The sequence below is a fragment of the Trachemys scripta genome, chromosome 14 (genome assembly GCF_013100865.1).
Source record: "Trachemys scripta elegans isolate TJP31775 chromosome 14, CAS_Tse_1.0, whole genome shotgun sequence".
Lineage (NCBI taxonomy): Eukaryota > Metazoa > Chordata > Testudines > Emydidae > Trachemys > Trachemys scripta.
In genome coordinates this window covers 40,037,445-40,058,102 of record NC_048311.1, presented here as the reverse complement: position 1 = coordinate 40,058,102, position 20,658 = coordinate 40,037,445, and the positions used below count along the sequence as shown (strand labels likewise).

Sequence of the window (20,658 nt, the reverse complement as noted above, 5' to 3'; positions counted from 1 at the left end):
AATCAGCGTTTCTGAAACTGGGGGTCCTGCTAAATAGATCCGCTAAATCGACCGCCGGTGCCATAGTGTAGACCTGCCCTCAATCTCTCCCATTGAAGCTGTTCCACCATGTAGAAATGGTTACATACGCATTGGGTGGGAAAGAGAGAGACTGACTCCAGCCCTGGGGCAGGGCCCTCACCTGGATTTTAGGAGACCCAAGTTTCAGGTCACTCCTCCTATGTCTATTTAGACCTTTCAGTTTGGGCTGACCCAGCCTGTCTCCTTTGTGTACCTTTTCCTAGCAACATTTGTTCTTAGAGGTGATTGTAACTTTGTATGAACTTTCATCCACTTTCCAAAAAATGGAGCTCCCCACTGGGGTAGAACTGCCCGATCCCAGTGACTACAACACATCCTGCTGGGGGAAACCCATTCAGAGAGGGGAATTTCAGGGGGCTGCTGATGGGTTTGTGTTAGAAGGGCTGGAGCAGGAAATACACAGGGCAAGGAGGTGGTGACGGGGAGGGACAAACCTGCTCTGACATGTTCAGTCTGTGGCATCCCTGGGTCTTTCATGTGCCCAGTTTCGTTTCTGCTCAGGTTCTACCCTGGTCACTTAGGTTACGTCCACACAGGCACTGGGAGGTGGGATTCCCAGCCCGGGTAGATGTACGTGCACTAGTTCTGCTAGAGCTAGCGCCTAAATATACAGCCTTGGTAGTGGCTTGGGCTAGTCACCTGAGTGTGCTCAGAAGACGCCTATTGGGATCCGGGGTGGAAATTCCCCCATTTTTGGAACTGGAAACAAACCCCCTGGACAGGGCTGGGAAAATTGACTGGACTCCCAGAGCTGGAGTCTGAACCGACCATGCAGAGGCTGCTGTGGAATATGAAGGGGGCACCCAGCGGTGAGGCCCAGGGGAGAGGCCCCGTTCCCTCACTCCCAGCGGCTGGGAATGGGGAGGGGGTTGGGATTCCTGTCCCTGGACCCTGCTGAGGGGCTCCACCTCCTGTGATAAATGGGAAGGCCCCTGCCCTCCTCCACAGGCTGGGAGGGACAACGAGCTCTCTCTTTCTCCCCTCCCTTAAGCCTCCTAGCTGCTCTGAGCAAGCTGGGAGTGGGATTCTGCTCCTCTGTCTCCACCAGACCTTTCATTTTATCGGCCCTCCTCCCCTGGGACTGGAGGGATTGTGGCTGGGGCAGCAGGTGCTGAGTGAGGGACTCTTGTTTCAGGAGCCGGTGACCTTCGAGGAGGTGGCTGTGTATTTCACCGAGAGGCAGGGGGCACTGCTGGACCCCGCTCAGAGAGCCCTCTACAGGGACGTCATGCAGGAGAACTACGAGACAGTGACCTCACTGGGTAAGGGATTCTTGTCCCCTTGATTATTGGAAGCCTGGGGGGGGTGGGGAGAGAGGGACTGGGATGACTGGGTAGGGGGCGGGACTGTGATTTTTCAGTTGGGCTTCTGCTCAGGTTCTTCCTTGGTCGCTTAGGTTACTTCTACACCGCAGCTGGGAGGTGTGATTCCCCGCTCAGGTACATGTACATGCAATAGTTAAAAATAGCAGCGCGGATAGCGTCTAGTGCTAGCCACTTGACTACATGCCCAGGGGCAGGGCAGGATTGTAGTCAGGTGGGTAGTCCGAGCCACAACCCGTGCTGCCTTGGCCACACTGCTATTATTTAACGCTTGTGCTTGTCCATCTACCAAGCTGGGGATCACACCTCCCAGCAGCTGTGCAGACAGACCCTGCGATTTCAGGGGAATGACCCCATAGTCCCCACAACTCATTTAAGACACACTTTGATCTCCACTCCCCCAACCATGGGACTGAGGAGTCAGAAACACAAGGGAGATGTTAATTTATCTCCATCCCTGCATCCACTGAGGTGGCAGAAGTATTGTATTGTCCTGTCTGTATTCATTCATGTCTCTTCCCGTCCCTTCCTGGGACTAGCTCCATCCACGGGGCAGATGTCACCCACCCACGCTGACTGAGATCTGGGATGAGTTTCCCGCCCCCAGACTTTACTTCCCCTGGGGTCTTTCGAAGGGATCTGGAGGCAGAATGAAATTTCTCCATTGTTGGTCCCCGGTGTCTGTGTTGTCTAGATCATTTCTTCCAAATGGCTCTATTTAAAAAAAAAATATTTTGAAAACTGTTTCTAGCTCCACCCTGTGGTGCCATTGTTCTACATGGTGCAATACACTGTGAAACTCCTTCTGGATTCTCTCTCTGTATTCCAGAGGGTGCTGGGATGGTGAGTGAGAAGGAGAATCCACAGCGGGAAGATGTTGAGGACCTGGATCTGCAGGGAACAGTATTGGGAAGATCTGAGGGGGATTTTTATGAGAATCGTAAACCAGGAAAAGCCTGTGGAAATCAGCGCAGGTCAGAGAGGCCGCTGGGATATGACCCAGGGAAGAAAACGTGTGAACCCATAAATGATGGTGGAGATTGCAAGGACCTTGAGGAAAGCACAGCCCAGCAGAGAATCCCCACAGAAGAGAGAAAAAACACATGCAGCGAGTGTGGGAAAAGCTTCAGTCGAAGTTCACATCTTATTTCCCATCAGAGGATCCACACGGGAGAGAAACCCTACAAGTGCCTTGTCTGTGGGAAAGGTTTCAATCAGAGCTCAAACCTTATTTCCCATCAGAGGATCCACACGGGAGAGAAACCCTATAAGTGCCTTAATTGTGGGAAAGGTTTCAATCAAAGTTGCCATCTTATTAGGCACGAGAGAACCCACACAGGTGAGAAACCCTATAAATGCCTGGAGTGCGGGAAAAGCTTCATTCAGAGCTCGGATCTTATTTCACACCAGAGAACCCACACGGGAGAAAGACCCTTTAAATGCCTGGACTGTGGGGAAAGTTTTGATTGGAACATGCAGCTTGTTAGACATCAGATGCACCACACGGGAGAGAAACCCTACAAATGCTTGGATTGTGGCAAGGGGTTTAGTGACAGTTCAGCCCTTATTACTCACCAGCGACTGCACACGGGAGAGAGACCCTATAAATGCCTCGATTGCGGGAGAAGATTCAATCGGAGCTCACACCTGACTCGACACAAGAGGACCCATTCTGGAGACAAACCCTATAAATGCCTGGAGTGTGGGAAAAGTTTCAATCAGAGCTCATACCTTATTTCACATCAGCGAACGCATACAGGAGAGAAACCCTATAAATGCCTCGAGTGTGGGAAAAGATTCAGTTGGAGCTCAGATCTGATTTCCCATCAAAGAACTCACACAGGCGAGAGACCTTATAAGTGCCTGGACTGTGGGAAAAGCTTTAGTGACAACTCAGCCCTTATTAAACATCAGAGAATCCATACAGGAGAGAGACCCTATAAATGCCTCGACTGTGGGAAAACTTTCAATCAGAGCTCCACCCATATTCGACATCAGAGAATCCACACTGGAGAAAAACCTTGAATGTGGGAGAAGCTTCAGTTGAAGTCAGCACGTATGGGGATCACCAAATCCATACGGGGAAAAGACCTCTTAAATATCTTACGCATGGAAAATGTTTCAGGTGGAACTGACACTGGAGACTCCACACAGAAGAGACATTTTATCAATTCCATCACTAGAAATGGCCTTAGTTTATTAAAAAGAAAAATCCAATTCCCCTGCACACGTCTTTGACGTCTTTCATGCTAAGTCAGACTCATGAGGGCTGGAGATGAGTGTCTCAGATCTGGAGGAGGGATTTGTATAAATCCCAAACACAGCCTGATACTTCTGAGCTTCAGTCCCTGGTTCCATCTATGGGTAAAGCGGCTTCTGGGCTGTTTCCTACCCAGTCAGATTGCAGAAGGGAATTTGGGTTTTCTCCTTACATTAGGATGATGTTAAAACTTTTGTAAATAACGTGATCATATAAGAAGGCTCCAAATGAGGCAGGTTTAGGCAGTTTAGGGGAAACCAGGGGTAAATCTCTTCTCCTGAGTCTGAGTCAGAAGGAACATGCTCTGGGATGTCACTTTCCATGAACCTAACCGTATCGTACAGCCTGGTCTGTATTGTGGGTTATTCCCTCTTTGCTGAAGGCCTTTTGGTCACATAGAATCGTAGAATGTAAGGCCAGAAGGGACCACTAGATCATCTAGGCTGTCCTGCTGTATATCACAGGCCACCAACCCCACCCAGCATCTGCACACTAAGCCCTACAATGGAAATGAAATCGTTCCCATCTTTGAATGTTAATTTAGTTTGACGTGATGAAAAGCCGATTTACCGGGGACTTCACAAGACAAATGACCCTTTGCCAGAAGAGGCCTTTTTAATTGTATTTGGCCTTTTCTCCCACCCCCTGTCATGAAATATCTGTGTTGTTTGAACAATTATAATTCTAAATAACCACAATAAACAAACACCAATGGGTGAGTGTGAGAGTCGCAGTCTGAGAGGCAGAGACTGAAATGGGGACGGAGGTTACTGCCTGATCCCTGCAATGAGATGAGAGCCCGTCAGGAGCGGGGAGAGTGTAGGAAGTGGGAGATGCAGACCTGGGAAACTGCAGGGTTTTCTCTTGAGAGCCAGAAAGCTGAGAACTGTGAACTTGCTGCACTGGGGCCTGAGAGAGACAGGGGTTATCCTACAAATGTTGGGTGAAGCCATCCTGGAATAGGAAATGGCTACATAAAGGATCAGGCTGATTATTATGAATCACGTTAATTACGGTAGGGCTTAAGGGCCCACTAAGAAAGCGTCTTCCTTGTGCTAGGCACTGTGCAAACAGAGGAGGAGATCACATCCAAGAAGGAAGCCAGGGAACTAATCCACAGACCTCTTCAGCCCTGAAGCCAGGCTGACCCACATCACCAAGGCCAAAGTGAATCAAAGAGCCATGTCACCCCTCATCCAGCTACCGCCGCTTCCCGTGTGGGGATGCCACAGACTCTCTCTGCCCCACTCACTCTTCACGTGCCAGGGACGTCCACGGGGGGGGATAAAACCCTCCGTTGGGATTGGAACTGCTGCTCCTGCTCTAAACTCCTGCCGTTCTCTGGCTCATATTAACCTGAGCTTCCTGCTCTCAGAGCGTCTGCTCTCCTGGCTGGATCCTGGCATCTCTCATGGATTCACTGCGCTTTTCTACCCATTGTCAAATGGTGCTCTTTTGCTGGTGCCTGGGGGAGCTGGGAGGATGCTGGATTGATAACAAGAGCTGTGAACTAGGGAAATGGGGCGAGAAGGTTGGATGAGGTTTAACAAGAATCAATAGCTGGAGATTAAAGCCCAGACAAATTCTAATTAGTAACTAGGCACCATTTTTTAACAATGAGGGTGATCAACCTTTGGGACAAACTACCAAGGGAAGCGGCAGGTTCTCTATTACGTCGTATCCTCAGATTAAGACTGAATGCCTTTTCTTGAAGATTTGCTTTAGTCAAACACCGTAAAGGAATAAATGGTTAACATTCTCTCATCTGTGTTACACAGGTGTTCAAAGAATCGATGTGTAGTCCTTGAATATTTGATACTGGTTTGGATTTGCAGTAATACGTACTTCGGTTTTCCCCTTGTAATATATATATATGGAGGGTGGGGGGTTTGGAAGGGTTAGATTTTTATCAGTAAATGTTGGTAAACATCGATTTCATGGCACGCACACACAAACCAACGAAAAATAGTTCCGTAGCTGATCATTGAAATTTACAGCTAGGCAAAGTAAGAAAACTGCCACTTGAGAACTTCTTAGAGTTTGATTTAAGGAGATTTACTTGGTATATTTTGACACGTGATGTTGAGAATTTGTGTGTAACGGTTATAAAGCTTTAATTTTTTAAATCTCAACATCTACTGTTATTAAAGGATTATTGTCTGGTCCCGCCCATTGTCTGACGCCCCTTATAATTTCCCACAACAGTGACAATTTAAATAAATTAAAGCAAAATAATGCTTAAAACCCATCATTTTGCACAACTGAGAACATTGCCATTGGTAAAAAATAATAAAAAATGATTTAAAATAAATGTTATCCAGCAAAATTATTTTAAAAAATCAAATTCCTCCAAGCATATCTATTTATATACCCCTCCTCCTCTCTGCTCTAATTTCTTTAACGAATTCCCCCGTTCGGCAAACACGAGAGCATATGCTTCTCATCAATTACTTCATTAGTCATCTGAATGTTCATTTTACTACTGACTTGCTTGTATTTCTGGACTGGCTATCTTACTTTCATGGCCCACTTGTCAGTTATGTTTCCATGAGCACATTTCCACACTATTAATAGCTTTCAAAGCCAGAAGGGACCATTAGATCATCTAGTCTGATCTATAACACAGCCCAAAGAGTTTCACCCAGTTTTACCTCTTTATCGAGCCCAGTCTCGTGTATTTGTCTAAAGTGTATCTTTCAGAATAATGTCCAGCCATGATCTGAAGACAGCTTGCTCCGCTGATTACATTTCTCGCTGTTGCAAGTTTGTGCCTTATTTCTCAATTGAATCTCTCTGATTGTAGCTTCCAGCCAATTGTTCTTGTTACTCCTTTCACAGCTAGATTTAAAATCCCGTCAGGACCCAGTACTTATACATCACAATCACGTCACCGCTCAGTCTTCCATTTGATAAAGGGGTCCTCAAACTTCAGTGCACCATGACCCCCTTCTGACAACAAAAATTACTACATGACTCCAGGAGGGGGGACCGAAGTCTGAGCCCACCTGAGCCCCACCTCCCTGGGCTTGGGGGGCGGGAGGGGGAGGGAGCCCAAACCCCACCACCGAGGGCTGAAGCAAAGAATCCCCAACTATACAGCCTGGGATAGCCCTAAAAAACATGTAAAGTTTGATTACAATAGAAACTCTACCTTTTGAAACTAAAGACTGTGACTCATTTGTGTGTGCACATTTAACTGCTTTAACCTTGTAAATAATTCCCATTTTGTTTCCTTAGTTAATAAATCTTTAGCTAGTTTTACTGGATTGACTACAAGTGTTGTCTTTGGTGTAAGAGATATGGTGCAACTCACCTCGGGTATGTGACCAGTCCTATGGGACTGGGAGTAACGTGAATATTGTTGTGATTTTGGGTTTAAGGGACCATCTATCATGAAAGGAAGCTCATCTCTAGGGCAAGAAAGGCCAGAGTGCCCAAGGAGGCTGTCTGTGACTCCATGGTTAGGCTACTGGGGCCTGAAGCAGGGCCGGCTCCAGGCACCAGGCACCCAAGCACATGCTTGGGGCGGCACCTGGTAAGGGGTGGCAGGGGGAGCGCGGCGCAGTATTCCGCAGGGGGTGGGCGCTCCGGCGGCGCGGCGCTTGGCGGGGGGGCGGTGCTCTGGGGGGGGCGGCGGGGGGGGGGGCGGGGGGCTCGGGGGCGGCGCTTTTTTTTGCTGCTTGGGGCAGCAAAAAAGCTAGAGCCAGCCCTGATTCCAAGATTACACGAGATGCAGGGCCAAAGACATTTTAATAAAAAATCAGCATATATGAGAGAACGCTTCTGCCACTACTGCTGTATGGATCAGAACATTGGTACATGGCTCCATGTGCTAACTTATAAAGTCCAGGAGAAGACACTGGTGTGGGTCTATTATAGACCATTCAATCAAATTAGAGAACAAGAGGAGTTACTCCATAAGCACCAGTCTGTAATGTCTGGAAAGAAAAATTGTGTTGTTATTGGTGACTTTAATTTGGAAGACATATGCTGGAGGTTTCATGTAGCCAGGGGTAAAACATCATTAGATTGTCTAAAAATTATCACAGTTTTCTAAAGCAAAAGATGTTGCCCCTCAAATGAGGTAATTATTTGGATCTCATGATGGATAATCACTGGACTGGAAGTGAGTGATTGCCTAAGGATCAGTGATCATGACATGATTACATTCAATATGGATAAACAAAGATTAGTCCCAACCAGTAACATATATATCTGCTTGGTGCTTCAAAAGGGGAAATTTCCAAAAGCAAAGGAAAATTATTAGCAAAATTGACCGGGAAGAAAAAATTAGACAGAAAAAATGTGATTGAAAATGGGGATTTCTTTAAGAAGAGTTATTAGATGGCAACAACATATACACACAAATGAAAAAAAAACTCTGTAATGATTCTAGAGTCAAGAAAGAGAACAACTTTGCCTAAAATCCCATCCTGGTTCAGTGGTGAAGTGAAGCAGCAATTAGAAATAATAAAACAACATATAACAAATGGGAAAAAAAGGAAATAGATAGCAATTGATCTACATTAGAAGTTGTGAAGTGTAGAAAATTGATAAGAGAAGCTAAAGACATCAGGGAATAACCCATTGCTGGCAGGGCTAAGGACAGTAAGAAGGAGTTGGTAAAGTATATTAGGAGCAAAATAAATCTTAACAATGCTATAGGCCCATTACTAGCTGGAGATAGTAAAATTGTTATTAGGGATGCAAAAAAGGCAGAAGTGTTTAATAAAGATTCCTGATCTGTATTTAGAAAGAAGCAGTGATGTGTGTTTATCACATGAGGATGATGAAGTACTTTCCAGTCCATTAGTAACTAAGGAGGTTGTTCAACACCATTTGCTAAGGATAAACTGTTTTCCATCAGCAGGCCTGAATAACTTCCATCCCAGGGCCCTTAAAGAGCTTCCTGAGAAGATCTCTGCCCCAAATATTAACTTTGAATAAACCGTGGAATAAGAGGGAAATTCCTGAAGAATTCCAGAAGGCAAGTGGGATGACCTGGGTAACACTAGACCACTTAGCCTGACATCAATCCTTGGCAAAATTACAGAAAAAATTGTTAATATAATTAATAAATAATTAAAGCATAGGAACATAATTAATGCCAGTCAACATGGCTTTATGGAAAATAGGTCTTGTAAAAAAAAACCCACCTGATTTCATTCTTTGAAGAGATTAAATATTTGGTTAATAAAGATAACTGGGTAAATGTAATATGCTTAATACTTTTTAACTGCATGACAGTCTGGTCAAAAAATTACCACTAGACGGTATCAGTAAAGCACACATTAAATAAATTAAGAACTGACTCAATGACAGATCTCAGGAAGCAGCTGTCAGTTGGGAAATCATCATCCAAATGGAGGTGTTTCTAGTGGGATTCCTCAGGGATTGGTTCTAGAGCCCTCACACTACTCAACATTTTCATCAGGGATCTGGAAGTCTGTATAAAGTCACTGCTGATCCAATTTTAAGATGACAGACATTGACAGAGGGGTAAAGAATGATGACGACAGGGGCGTCGGGCCCATTCAAACAGAATGTGTTTTAATAAGGCCACATTATCATACCAAGCTGTCCATCAAGGAGTAAGGAATGCAGGGCGTAATTAAGGAAAAGGTGGCAGTGATTCTGAAAAGGATTTGGGGTCATAGTGGAGAAACAACTCAACACGAGCTCCCAGTGCGCTGCTGTGGCAAAAAAAGCTAATGGGATCCCATGCTCTAGGAATATTCAGAGCACAGGGGCTCAGCTCCACCAATGTTCGGGGTCAGGTCTCTCCCCTGGCCCCGCCGGCCACCCCCATGTGCCTCCGCCGGAGCATCTCCTGGCCCGCCTGCCGCCCCCGCAACAGGGCTAATGTAGTTTTCTGCCCGCCCTCACTCCACACGATGCACCACTCCTGGAAGCGGCTAGCATGTCCCTGCGGCCCCTTGGCAGATGGGGGTGTCTCCGCATGCTGCCCTCGCCCCGAGCGCTGACTCTGCCATTGGAACTGTGGCCAATTGGAGCTGCGGGGGTGGTGCCTGTGGGCTGCAGCGCACAGAAACCCCTGGTCCCCCCGCCTAGGAGCTGCTGCCAGAGGGGTATGCGGGTCACTTTAGGGAACTGCCCGAGGTAAGCACAGCACCCCTCTCCTGCACCCCAACCCCCTGCCTCAGCCCACAGCCCTCACCCCCTCCCCCACCTCAACCCCCAGCCCGGAGCCCATACTCTAAACCCAAACTCCCTCCCAGAGCCTGCACCCCAAACCCCCTCCCGCACCCAAACTCCCTCCCAGAGCCTTAGGCAGGTGTGTGTGTGTGTGGGGGGGGGACTTGGACCCTTTCTGGGCACCACCAAAAATTATATAAACCTGCTGCCCCGAGCATCAGCAGGGAGATGAATTTACCTCTGCATACGGCATTGGGGAGGACAATACCTGAACATCGGGTCCAGTTCTGGTATCCACATTTTTAAAAGGATGTTGAAAAATGGGATCACAGACATAAAAATAATTTGAGGGTTGAAAAAGGTGCCTTGCAATGAGAGATGTTACAAACTCAATCCATTTACCTTAAAATGGGCAGGTGAGTTGATTTGGGTACCTTTGGGTAGAGAAAATACTGGATGCTAAAGGGCTCGTTAATCTAGAGGGGAAAGTATAGCAAGAACCAATGCTTGGAAGCTGAAGCCAGACAAACCCAAACTGGATGTAAGGGACACATTTTTATCAATGAGGATAATTAATCATTGGGACAAACGACCAAGGAAGTGGTGGATTCCCCATCTCTTCACATCAAGACTTGAGGCCTTCCAGGACGATCTGCACTAGCCAAACACATGTTCTTGGCCTCAACATAGAAGTATCTGGGTGAAATTCTCTGAGCTGTGTTATATAGGAGCTTAGACTAAATCTTTCTGGCCAACAACTCTATGACTGTCATGCCCTACACCTAGCATGGGCCCCCTTGAACTGGTGAACCAGAAGGCTTCGCCATTGGGAGGAGTTCTAGGAGGTGGCGTGTTTAAGCTACGGTGGATTTTAGGGGGTCGCCACTGATTCGGGGAGCTGGGCAGTTGGACTGTGTGGTTACAACTCTCAGAAGATGGTGGTAGATAGGAGGCAGGTGAACAGGAAATGACAGAGGGGATTTTCTCTTGCAGAAAAGGGGTTTTTGCCACAGACACACAGATTTGGCAGTTCCGGGATGTGCTGCCTGTGGCGCTCAGGGTTGGGGAAAGAACACCTAAAAGAAGATTCCCAGGTGGACTCTGAGTCCGTTAAAGGCCATTTTTACTCATGATTCAAGACACAGGACTGTGGGAGTTTGAGAAACTAAATTCGACTTTATTCTTTCCAAGCCAGAAATAAAAGCTAAAATCTCCTCCTCACACCCAGAGCCCAGCTCAGCGCAAAGCATTTCAGCCCCAGCCAAGCCCGGTGCTGCTCCCACCTCCTGCAGGCATCAGCAACGGAGCAACGTTGTACAGTGGGCAGAAAAATGCAGCGGATCCATTAGAGATACCGGGATTCAGTCACAGAGAAGCAAACCTGTGAGCAGGAAAGCCAAGGAGCTCGGGTTAACGGGAGCCGGAGAACGGTGCGGCATCTCCAATCCCAGCTGAGGGGTTTATCCCCCAGGGACGTCCTTGGCATGCGTGGGGTGAGCGTGACAGACAGAGTCTCTGTCATCTCAGTAAAAGACACTGTAGAGAAGCGGTATGGGTGAGAATCTTGGTTCACAGACTCCCCATTGCCCTCCAGTCGCAGTGATGGAGGTCAGCTGGCCTCAGGGCCGGCCAGGCCTGTTAACTTCCCTAGTTTCCGTCCTATCTCTGCTCAGTATTGTCCTCCCAGGAATCACTGATGCAACCAGTAACTCCACAAGCAGCGTCATTTGTAGCCCTTTGGGATTCAGGGACAGTTTCACCCAGTGATCACAGGCTAGTTCCTGTCTCTCTCCGGCTTCAGTTCAGCAGTTAACAATTCTCAGCCTCGGCTGTCTGGCTCTCAGAGAAAACCCTGCAGTTTCCCAGCCCTTTATCTCTCTCCCGACCGTATCTCCCGTCACTGCAGGGATCCAGCAGGAACTTCCTTCCCTGTTTCAGTCTCTGCCTCTCGGCCTGCGACTCTCAGACGGGCCCCATTGGTGTTTGTGCTGATGGTGATGTATAATAATCATTGTTCAAACAATACTAAGATTTCATGGCAAAGGGTCATAAAATGGTACAAATAAAGGAAGGGCGTTCTGGCAAATGGTAATTTGTCTTTTGGAGTCCCCACTAAATCTGCACTGTGTCCTGTAAAACAAAACTGCTAGGTGACCACATGGCCTTCAGCAAATAGAGAACAATCCACAATACAGGGTGGACTATAAGAAACTTTCAGGTTCATATATAGTGACATCCCAGAGCATGTTCCAGTTGATTCAAAATCAGGAGAACAGACTTACCCATACTCTACTCTGAACTATCAACACCTGCTTCATTCGGCGCCTTCTTATATGGTCATGTTGGTTACAAAAGTTTTAACACCATCCTAATGAAAGGAGAAAACCCAAATTCCCATCTGATGGAAACTGGAATTTAAGCTCAGAACAATCACACAGTGTGGGGGATTCATTTGAATTCTCCCTCCAGGTCTGCACCATTTTCATCTGCAGCCCTCCCGAGTCTGACTTAGCATGAAAGAAATCAAAGACACATGCAGGGGGATTGGATTTTTTTAAAATAAACTATGGCCAATCCTAGTGATGGAATTGATAGAATTTCTCTCCTGTGAGGAGTCTCTAATGTCAATTCCACTCTAAGTATTTTCCGTGTTAAAGATATTTAAGAGATCTATTCCCTGTATGACTTTCCTGATGCGTGATACAAGCTGACCCCAGTTGAAGCTTCTCCCACATTCAAGGTTTCTTTCCTCTGTGGATTCTCTGATGTCCAATATGGGTTGATTTCCGACTGAAACTTTTCCCACAGTCGAGGCATTTATAGGGTCTCTCTCCTGTATGCATTCTCTGATGTTTAATAAGGGCTGTGTTGTCAATGAACCTTTTCCCACAGTCCAGGCACTTATATGGTCTCTCTCCTGTGTGAGTTCTTTGATGTGAAATTAGATTTGAGTTCCAGCTGAATGTTTTCCCACACTCGAGGCATTTATAGGGTTTCTCTCCTGTATGCGTTCGCTGATGTGAAATTAGGTATGAGCTCTGATTGAAACTTTTCCCACACTCCAGGCACTTATAGGGTTTATCTCCCGTGTGAGCACTCTGATGTGAAATAAGATCTGAGCTCAGAACAAAGCTTTTCCCACAGTCCAAACATTTATAGGGTTTCTCACCTGTGTGGGTTCTCTCGTGCCTAATAAGATCTGAGCTCTGAATGAAGCTTTTCCCACATTCCAGGCATTTATAAGGTTGTTCGCCTGTGTGGGTTCTCTGATGCCTAATAAGGTTTGAACCCTGATTGAAACCTTTCCCACAGTCAAGGCATTTATAGGGTTTCTCTCCTGTGTGGATCCTCTGATGTGAAATAAGGTTTGCGGTGTGACTGAAACCTTTCCCACAGACAAGGCACTTATAGGGTTTCTCTCCTGTGTGGATCCTCTGATGGGAAATAAGATTTGAGCTCTGACTGAAAACTTTCCCACAGACAAGGCACTTGTAGGGCTTCTCTCCTGTGTGGACCTTCTGATGTGAGATAAGATGTGACCTCCGAATAAAGATTTTCCCACACTCGCTGCATGTGTTTTTTTTCTCTTCTCTGGGCATTCTCTGCTTGGCTGTGCTTTCCTTGAGGTCCTTGCAATCTCCACCATCATTTATGGGTTCACACGGTTTCTTCCCTGGGTTGCATCCCAGCAGCCTCTCCGACCTACGCTGCATTCCACAAGGTTTTCCTCGTTTATGATCCTGGTAAAAATTCCCCTCGGTTCTTCCCAATACTGTTCCCTGCAGATCCACGTCCTCACAATTTTCCCGCTGTGGATTCTCCTTCTGACTCACCATCCCAGCACCCCCTGGAATACAGAGAGAGAATCCAGACAGGAGTTATCCCCAATACCGGGGAAGAAGGAATGAAAGGGGAACAGCAAAGAGGGGAAACACAACACAACAACCGTTGGGGAGACCGAGAAAGGGAACATTTACTAATCCCTCTGTAATTTTTCCTTCTCTGAAGTGGGTCCCTGGTGCTCCATAATCCATTAAAATTGGGGTATTCCTTCTCAATGTCCGAACATAAAGGAGCCTCTTTCTTTTACACTCTCTCTCACTCTAGCTTCACTCTGTGCTGCACCGGGTACAACAACGGCACCACAGGGTGAAGCCAGGAACAGAGGTTTTAAAAATAAATTAAATAAAAAATGGAGCCTCCATGCTTTGAAGAAATAACCTAGTTCTAACAGACAACACAGAGCACCAGGGACACACAAAGGAGAAACTGGATTCTGCCTCCACATCCCTTCCAAACACCCAGGGGGAAGTAAAATTGGGGAGGGAAGCTCCTGCCAGATCTCCATCAGCGTGGGTGGGTGACATCTGCCCCATGGATGGAGCTAGTCCCAGGAAGGGAGGGGAGGAGACATGAATGAATACAGACAAGACAATACAATGCTTCTGGCACCTCAAAGGATGCAGGATAGAGATGAATTAGGTCTCCCTTGTGTTTCTGACTCCCCTATCCCATGGCTGGGGGAGTGGAGATCAAAGTCTGTTTTAAACGGGCTGTGGGGACTTTGGGGGTCATTCCCCTGAAATCGCAGGGTCTGTCTGCACAGCTGCTGGGAGGTGTGATCCCCAGCTTGGTAGATGGACAAGCACGAGCGTTAAATAATACCAGTGTGGCCAAGGCAGCACGGTCTGTGGCTCAGACTAATCACTTGAGTACAATCCTGCCCTCCTCCTGGGCATGTACTCAGGTGTCTAGCCCTAGCCGCTATCTGTGCCGCTATTTTTAGGGGCTAGCTCTAGCAGAACTAGTGTATGTAAATCCCCCTGAGCTGGGAATCCCACCTCCCCGATGCTGTGTAGACGTAACCTAAGGAACTTGGGAAGAACCTGAGCAGAAGCCAAACTGGCCACATCATAGACCTCCCCCGTCATAAGCTTCTAATAACCATGGAGACGGGAATCCCTTACCCAGCGAGGTCACCCTCTCATGGTTCTCCTGCATGACGTCCCTGTAGAGGGCTCTCTGAGCGGGGTCCAGCAGAGCCCCCTGTCCCTGGGTGAAATACACAGCCACCTCCTCGAAGGTCACCGGCACCTGAAACAATGAGAGTCCCCCACTCAGCACCTGCTGCTCCAGCTACAATCCCGCTATTCATGGGGGAGGAGGGCCGATAAAATGGAAGCTCTGGGGGGTGGGGAGGGAAAGGGTAGCAGAATCCCACCCTCACCCTGCTCAGAGCAGCTAGGAGACTTTAGGGAGGGGAGAAAGAGGGGGCCCCTTGTCCCCCCCAGCGAATGGAGGATGGCAGGGGCCTTCCCATTTACCTCAGGCCTTCTAGCCAGAGGCTTATACAGGTTGCAGGCTTTGAGGCTGTGACAAAGCAGGGGATTTTCTTAAATGTTTTGTATGAACACGGCACGTGCCTCAGTTTCCCCTGCTTGTTGCAAAGGTGTTTGATCTTCGCAGCGAACCCTAGGGGACCAGGTGTGACTGTCGTCTAGCTGCCCGGTCCCAGACAATGGGCAGACATTTTGTAAATTAGAAACGGATGGCTGGGGGGGGGGTAGGGAGGAGGCAACCTCTGCGAGAAGCCAGCCGGTTGCGACAAGTTTGAGAACAGAGAGAGAGGTGGAGGCCGGGTGACCGAAGGATGAGGAGCAGCAACTGGGTCTGACTGAGGGTGGGCTGTCACTCTCCTTTTTTGGGTCGGGGGAGGGGAGGGGTGGGAGAACCAGGACTTTGGGCTCTGGGTCTGACCAAGATGGACTTTGCTGTAACGTCTTGTGTTCTGCGCTAACAAAGAACTTTTCCACGCTGTATTCCAGAGAACTAAAATAAACCCTTCTGTTTTACAGCGCCGGGCTGGGCATCACTGCGGAAGTTGGGGGTGCAGGACTCCCCTTTCAGGGGGGTGTAAGGTGTGCCCCCAGGTGGGCTCGCTGCGGGAGCTCCTGGTGTGGAACAGGGGTGCTGAAGGCTCTGAGGTGGCACTGAAGCCAAGCAGGAAGTGAGAGTGCCTGGAGGGGGACACACAGCAGAGGGTCCTGCCTGGGTTTGATTCAGAGCCGTTCCAGAACCCGTGACAGTTCCTCCCAACAGCTGGGTGGGAGAGGATGGGGCAACTCTGCTGGGCTTCACTGCTGGGTGCCCCCTTCAAATTTCACAGCAGCCTCTGGCTAGTGGGTTCAGGCTCCAGCACTGGGAGTCTGGTTCATTTTCTCAGCCCTGCCCAGTGGGTTTCTTTCCTGTTCCACAAATGAGGGAATTTTCATCCCCCCCAAAGGGCCTGTTCTGAACATTATGCCACAGACTGAACATGTCCCAGCAGGTTTTCCCCACTCTGTCACCACCTCCCTCGCCCTGTGTATTTCCTGCTCCAGCCCTTCTAACACAAACCCACCAGCAGCCCCCTGAAACTCCCCTCTCTGAATGGGTTTCCCGTCCCCCTGCAGGATGTGTTGTGGTCACTGGGATCGGGCAGTCCTACCCCTGTGGGGAACTCCATTTTCAGACAGAGAGTGAAAGTTCATACAAAGTTACAACCACTGATAACAACAAATGTTGCTAGGAAAAGGTACACAAAGGAGATAGGCTGGGTCAGCCCAAACAAGAAAAGTCTAAATAGACATGGGAGGAGTGGGCCTGAAACCTGGGTCTCCTAAAACCCAAGTGAGTGCCCTGCCCCAGGGCTGGGGTCAGTTTCCCTCTCTCTCACCCAACACGTATGTAACCATTTATACATGGTGGAACAGCTTCAACGGGCGAGACTGAGGGATGTACCCCATAGCCTTATGCACCAAACTCCAGGAGAGGGTTCAGGGCTAGGAATCACTCAGCAGAGATAGCCATTTAAGTCCCTTTGAGGGGCAAGGACATATGACCCAACCCTCTCCGCAGCATTTCCCATTGGCTAGCTTCCCAGTCAGCATGCTGTTTTGTGGATTCCATTTTTAGGTGCTTAGCTCTGCCCAGGTATAATATAGGGAGCCTGGGAACCTAAATCAGGGTTGTGGCTTCACACCTAACAGTAATGCTTAAGTCTCTGTACATCTAGCGCTCAGTGATTTTCCTTTGATCATTGGGGATTTAATCCCCCACCCACCCGATCTCCATTTGGTGTCACAGATTTTTAAAGCCAGAAGGGGAAGAGACCATAGAATTTAGAAAATCTAGTCTGAGCTCCTGAACTCAAGAATTGGAGAATCCACTGCTTCCCTTAGTAGTTTTTTTCCAGTGGTTAATCACCCTAATTTTCCATTTGAATTTATCTGGCTTCCAGACATTCTTTCTCCTGATGTCTTTCTCTGCTAGATTGAAGAAGCTTTTAGAACCTGTTATTTTCTTTTCGTAATCAAATCAATGACTCAGCTCAATATTTCTCCTTCAAAACTGAGGAAATCTTATCTAATTTAAAAATTAGAATGCAAATATCAGTGAATTTTGAGATTTTCTATTACTATTCGACAACGGAGACAGAAAATTAGGGAAATATGAGAGGATTCACACAGGGCCGGCTCCAGGGTTTTGGCCGCCCCAAGCAGCCAAAACAAAAAACAAACAAACACAAAAACAAAAAGCCGCGATCACGATCTGTGGCAGCAATTCGGCGGGAGGTCTTTCACTCCCAGGCGGAGTGAGGGACCGTCCGCCGAATTGCCGCCGAATACCTGGACGTGCCGCCCCTCTCCGGAGCGGCCGCCCCAAGCACTGGCCTGAGGAGCTGGTGCCTGGAGCCGGCCCTGGATTCACATGCCAGGTAATTAGAAGGGAGAAGGCAAAATCTTCTTTTTCCTTAATAGTGGTTATTTAGAGAAATAAGTAAGCACATTTATACAGATAACATATTAGTCTATAAATAGAGAAACTGAAAACACTTCGAGGGGATTTTATATCAAAATCTGGCAAGTGAGAAAAGAGGAAAAAAAACAGCTGAGGGGTTCCAAAACAATAGTTTTCTAATGGAGAGAAAACGGGCTAGATTAGTGGTGAGCGTATTGCTATATTTATACATAGGCTTGACAGAATTTGCTTTTTTTTTAATAATTTCAATGGATAATATCAATGTTTGTCAGGATTTCTTTTTGTTTGTTTTTTATTTGAATTTTCACAGTTCTGGGAAATTATCGGGTGGGTCAGACAATAATTATTATATCTCCTCACTATATGTTCCATTCTATGCATCCGAAGAAGTGGGCTGTAGCCCACGAAAGCTTATGCTCAAATAAATGTGTTAGTCTCTAAGGTGCCACAAGTACTCCTGTTCTTTTTGCGGATACAGACTAACACGGCTGCTACTCTGAAACCTGTTATTATATGACTGTAGACATTGGGACTAAAAAAGTTAAAGCTTTATAACCATTAAAACACAAATGATCAGCATCACATATATATTATATATACACACACACACAGTATATATATGCTTAAATCACACTGCAAGAAGTTCTCAAGCAGCTTTTCTCTTACTTTGCCTAGCTGTACATTGTGATTATTATTCATGGAAATGCTTTTTCATCATTTGTGTGTGTAGGATGAAACTGACGTTTACCCCCCCAGGATCTCATCCTTCCAAGCCTATTTATATAGAAGAGAAATAAAATGAACAGACTGATATCAAGATAACCCACACAAACCACACTAAAAGCATGTTTTTAAGGCTGCCTCGCACGCATACATTAGGACAAAGGCTCTCTAGCTGGGGTCCAGGGCCCTATGGGTGGCCACAAGCAGGTTTCAGGGGGCCCACCAAGCAGGGCCAGTGTTAGACTCACTGGAGCCCAGGGCAGAAAGCCGGAGCCCTGCCTGCTGGGGCTGAAGCTGAAGCCTGAGCAACTTGGATTTGCAGGGATCCCTGTGGCATGGGGCCCTGGACAATTGCCCTGCTTGCTATCCCCTAACACCAGCCCCAGCTTTTATATGCAGAAAAACAGTTGTTGTGGCACAGCTGGGCCGTGAGGCTTTTACAGCACGTTGTGGGGGCTTCAGAAAGAAAAAGGTTGAAAACCCTGTATTAGGACACAGTCTGGGAGCGGGTCACACTCCGGGCTGTTCAGTAGACCAGGATCCTGCCCCCGTTCAGAGCAGGTGTCTCTGATGGAGCAAACAGGGCCCAGCAGCAGTTCAGTGCTGGGGAGATTCACCCATCGCCGGGGCAGGAAGGGGCCTGTCTCCGGGGAGGGAGGGGCTCGGAGGTTTGTAGCGGGGTTACATTTGCAGATCAACAATAACCTCCCCCTCCCCGCCCCCATTTCAGTCTCATTTCTCACCCCTCCCTGACAGCCCAGCCCCAGGGACACAACAGGGACCCCCTGGGGCCCGCCCATGCCCCCCCCCAGCCGCTCTCCCCCCGCCTGAACCCCCCGCTGGCCCCGGGGGCAGATCCTGGGCAGAGCCCGGGCGGCGACTCGCTGCTGGGGCCGCAGCTCCGGTCCCTCCGCCAGGCGCTTCCCAGCCAGGGAGCAGCTGCCCGGGGCGGCGAGATCTGGGGCCGCTTGTGCAGAGTCACTTTCCCGCCCGGCCCCGGCCCGGCCCTTCCCCCGGGTCCCCCCATCACCTGCAGGCTCCGGCTCGGGGGCTGGGGCGGGCAGAGCCCGGGGCGGGAGGGGGGTTAGTGCCGGTCTCGCCCCGCACGGACCCCGCCGGGGAGCAGCAGCGGCTCCGCCCGGGCTCCCGGCTCACAATGGAGGATCTGACCCGGGAAGATAAACAGAGGCCGAGCCGGGGCAGGCGCCGAGGAGCGGAGGCTGCTCAGTAACATCTGCCGAAGCTGCTGCCCGGACTCCGCCCGCCCTTGGCCTGACAATGAGTCTCCCCGCTGCTCCCAGGCTACGGGGCAAATCCGAGGGGATGAAGGGGCTGGATCTCTGCGGGGGGGGTGGGGGGGTGGGGACTGAATGCCCAGACAGCTGCAGCAGGGGAAGGAGAGGGGATCAGGGGCTAAATCAGGGATGGAGGGCGGGGGTAGGAGCCGGGTGGGGGGCAGATGCTCTGCCAGATGGGGGCAGAGGGGAGACGCCGGAGATAGGGAGGGGCAGAAAGGATGAAAGTCACCCCAGATACTGCCGCTGGCTCATCCTAATTGCAAAAATAGGTGTTGGGAGTCAGAGGGGCTTTTCCCCTCCCTTTGCAGAAGGGTAGGTCTCAGCCCCCGCTTCCCAGGGCTGTGTTCTTGAAGGCCCAGGGCACCGCATTGCCTAGCCGATAGGCCGCGGTGGGCAAACTTTTTGGGCCGAGGGCCACATCTGGGTGGGGAAATTGTATGCAAGGCCGGGGCAGAGGGTTGCAGTGCGTGAGGGGGTGCGGTGTGCAGGAAGGGGCTCAGGGCAAGGGATTGGGGCAGAGGATGAATGTGGGGTGTATGAGGGGGCTCAGGGCAGGGAGCTGGGGGGCAGGAGGGGGACGAGGGTGGGGGAGGGGGCTGAGGGCAGGGAGTTGGGGTGCAGGAGGGGTGTGAGGTGCAGGCAGGGAGTTGAGGGGCAGGGTGTAAGAGGGAGCTCAGGGCAGGGGGTTGGGGACAGGAAGGATGCGGGTTGCAGGGTGTACAAGGGGGCTTGGGGCAGGGTGCAGGAGGGGTTCAGGCTCCGGCCTCCGGCCCGGCGCCGCTTACCTCAAGCGGCTGCGGGGTGGCAACAGCTCACACGGGTGCCAAGACAAGCAGCCTGCCCTGCCCCGCCCCCACTCCAGGAAGCCCTGCGGCCCCTGGGGGAGGGGGCGGAGGGCTCCGCGTGTGCTGCCCTTGCCCCGCCTCCAGGTACCTCCCCCGAAGCTCCCATTGGCCGCGGTTCCCCATTCCCGGCCAATGGGAGCTGCGGGGGGGCGGTGCCTGGAGGCAACCCACAT

At 49.4% G+C, this 20,658-nt stretch overlaps 3 protein-coding genes across 3 annotated transcripts in view; 1 reads left to right on the top strand and 2 right to left on the bottom strand.

Annotated features, from left to right (window-relative positions):
• The window catches only part of LOC117887100 (zinc finger protein 208-like), an 882,934-nt gene that overhangs the window by 22,604 nt on the left and 839,672 nt on the right, over positions 1 to 20,658 (bottom strand). The window contains exons 5-6 of the mRNA XM_034789342.1: positions 14,787 to 14,838; positions 12,557 to 13,666 (exon numbers count right to left, since the gene is read on the bottom strand). Of these exons, the coding sequence (XP_034645233.1) occupies positions 12,557 to 13,666; positions 14,787 to 14,838 (1,162 nt within the window). The remainder of the gene's footprint in view (positions 1 to 12,556; positions 13,667 to 14,786; positions 14,839 to 20,658) is intronic.
• LOC117886903 (zinc finger protein 345-like) overlaps positions 1 to 20,658 on the bottom strand; it is a 115,344-nt gene that overhangs the window by 70,038 nt on the left and 24,648 nt on the right. The window lies entirely within an intron of this gene.
• LOC117886979 (zinc finger protein 436-like) lies at positions 7 to 6,935 on the top strand. Its single transcript, XM_034789182.1, has 2 exons — positions 7 to 1,343; positions 2,233 to 6,935. Exons 1-2 carry the CDS (start codon positions 1,310 to 1,312, stop codon positions 3,426 to 3,428), a joined length of 1,230 nt encoding a protein of 409 aa, XP_034645073.1. The 5' UTR covers positions 7 to 1,309; the 3' UTR covers positions 3,429 to 6,935.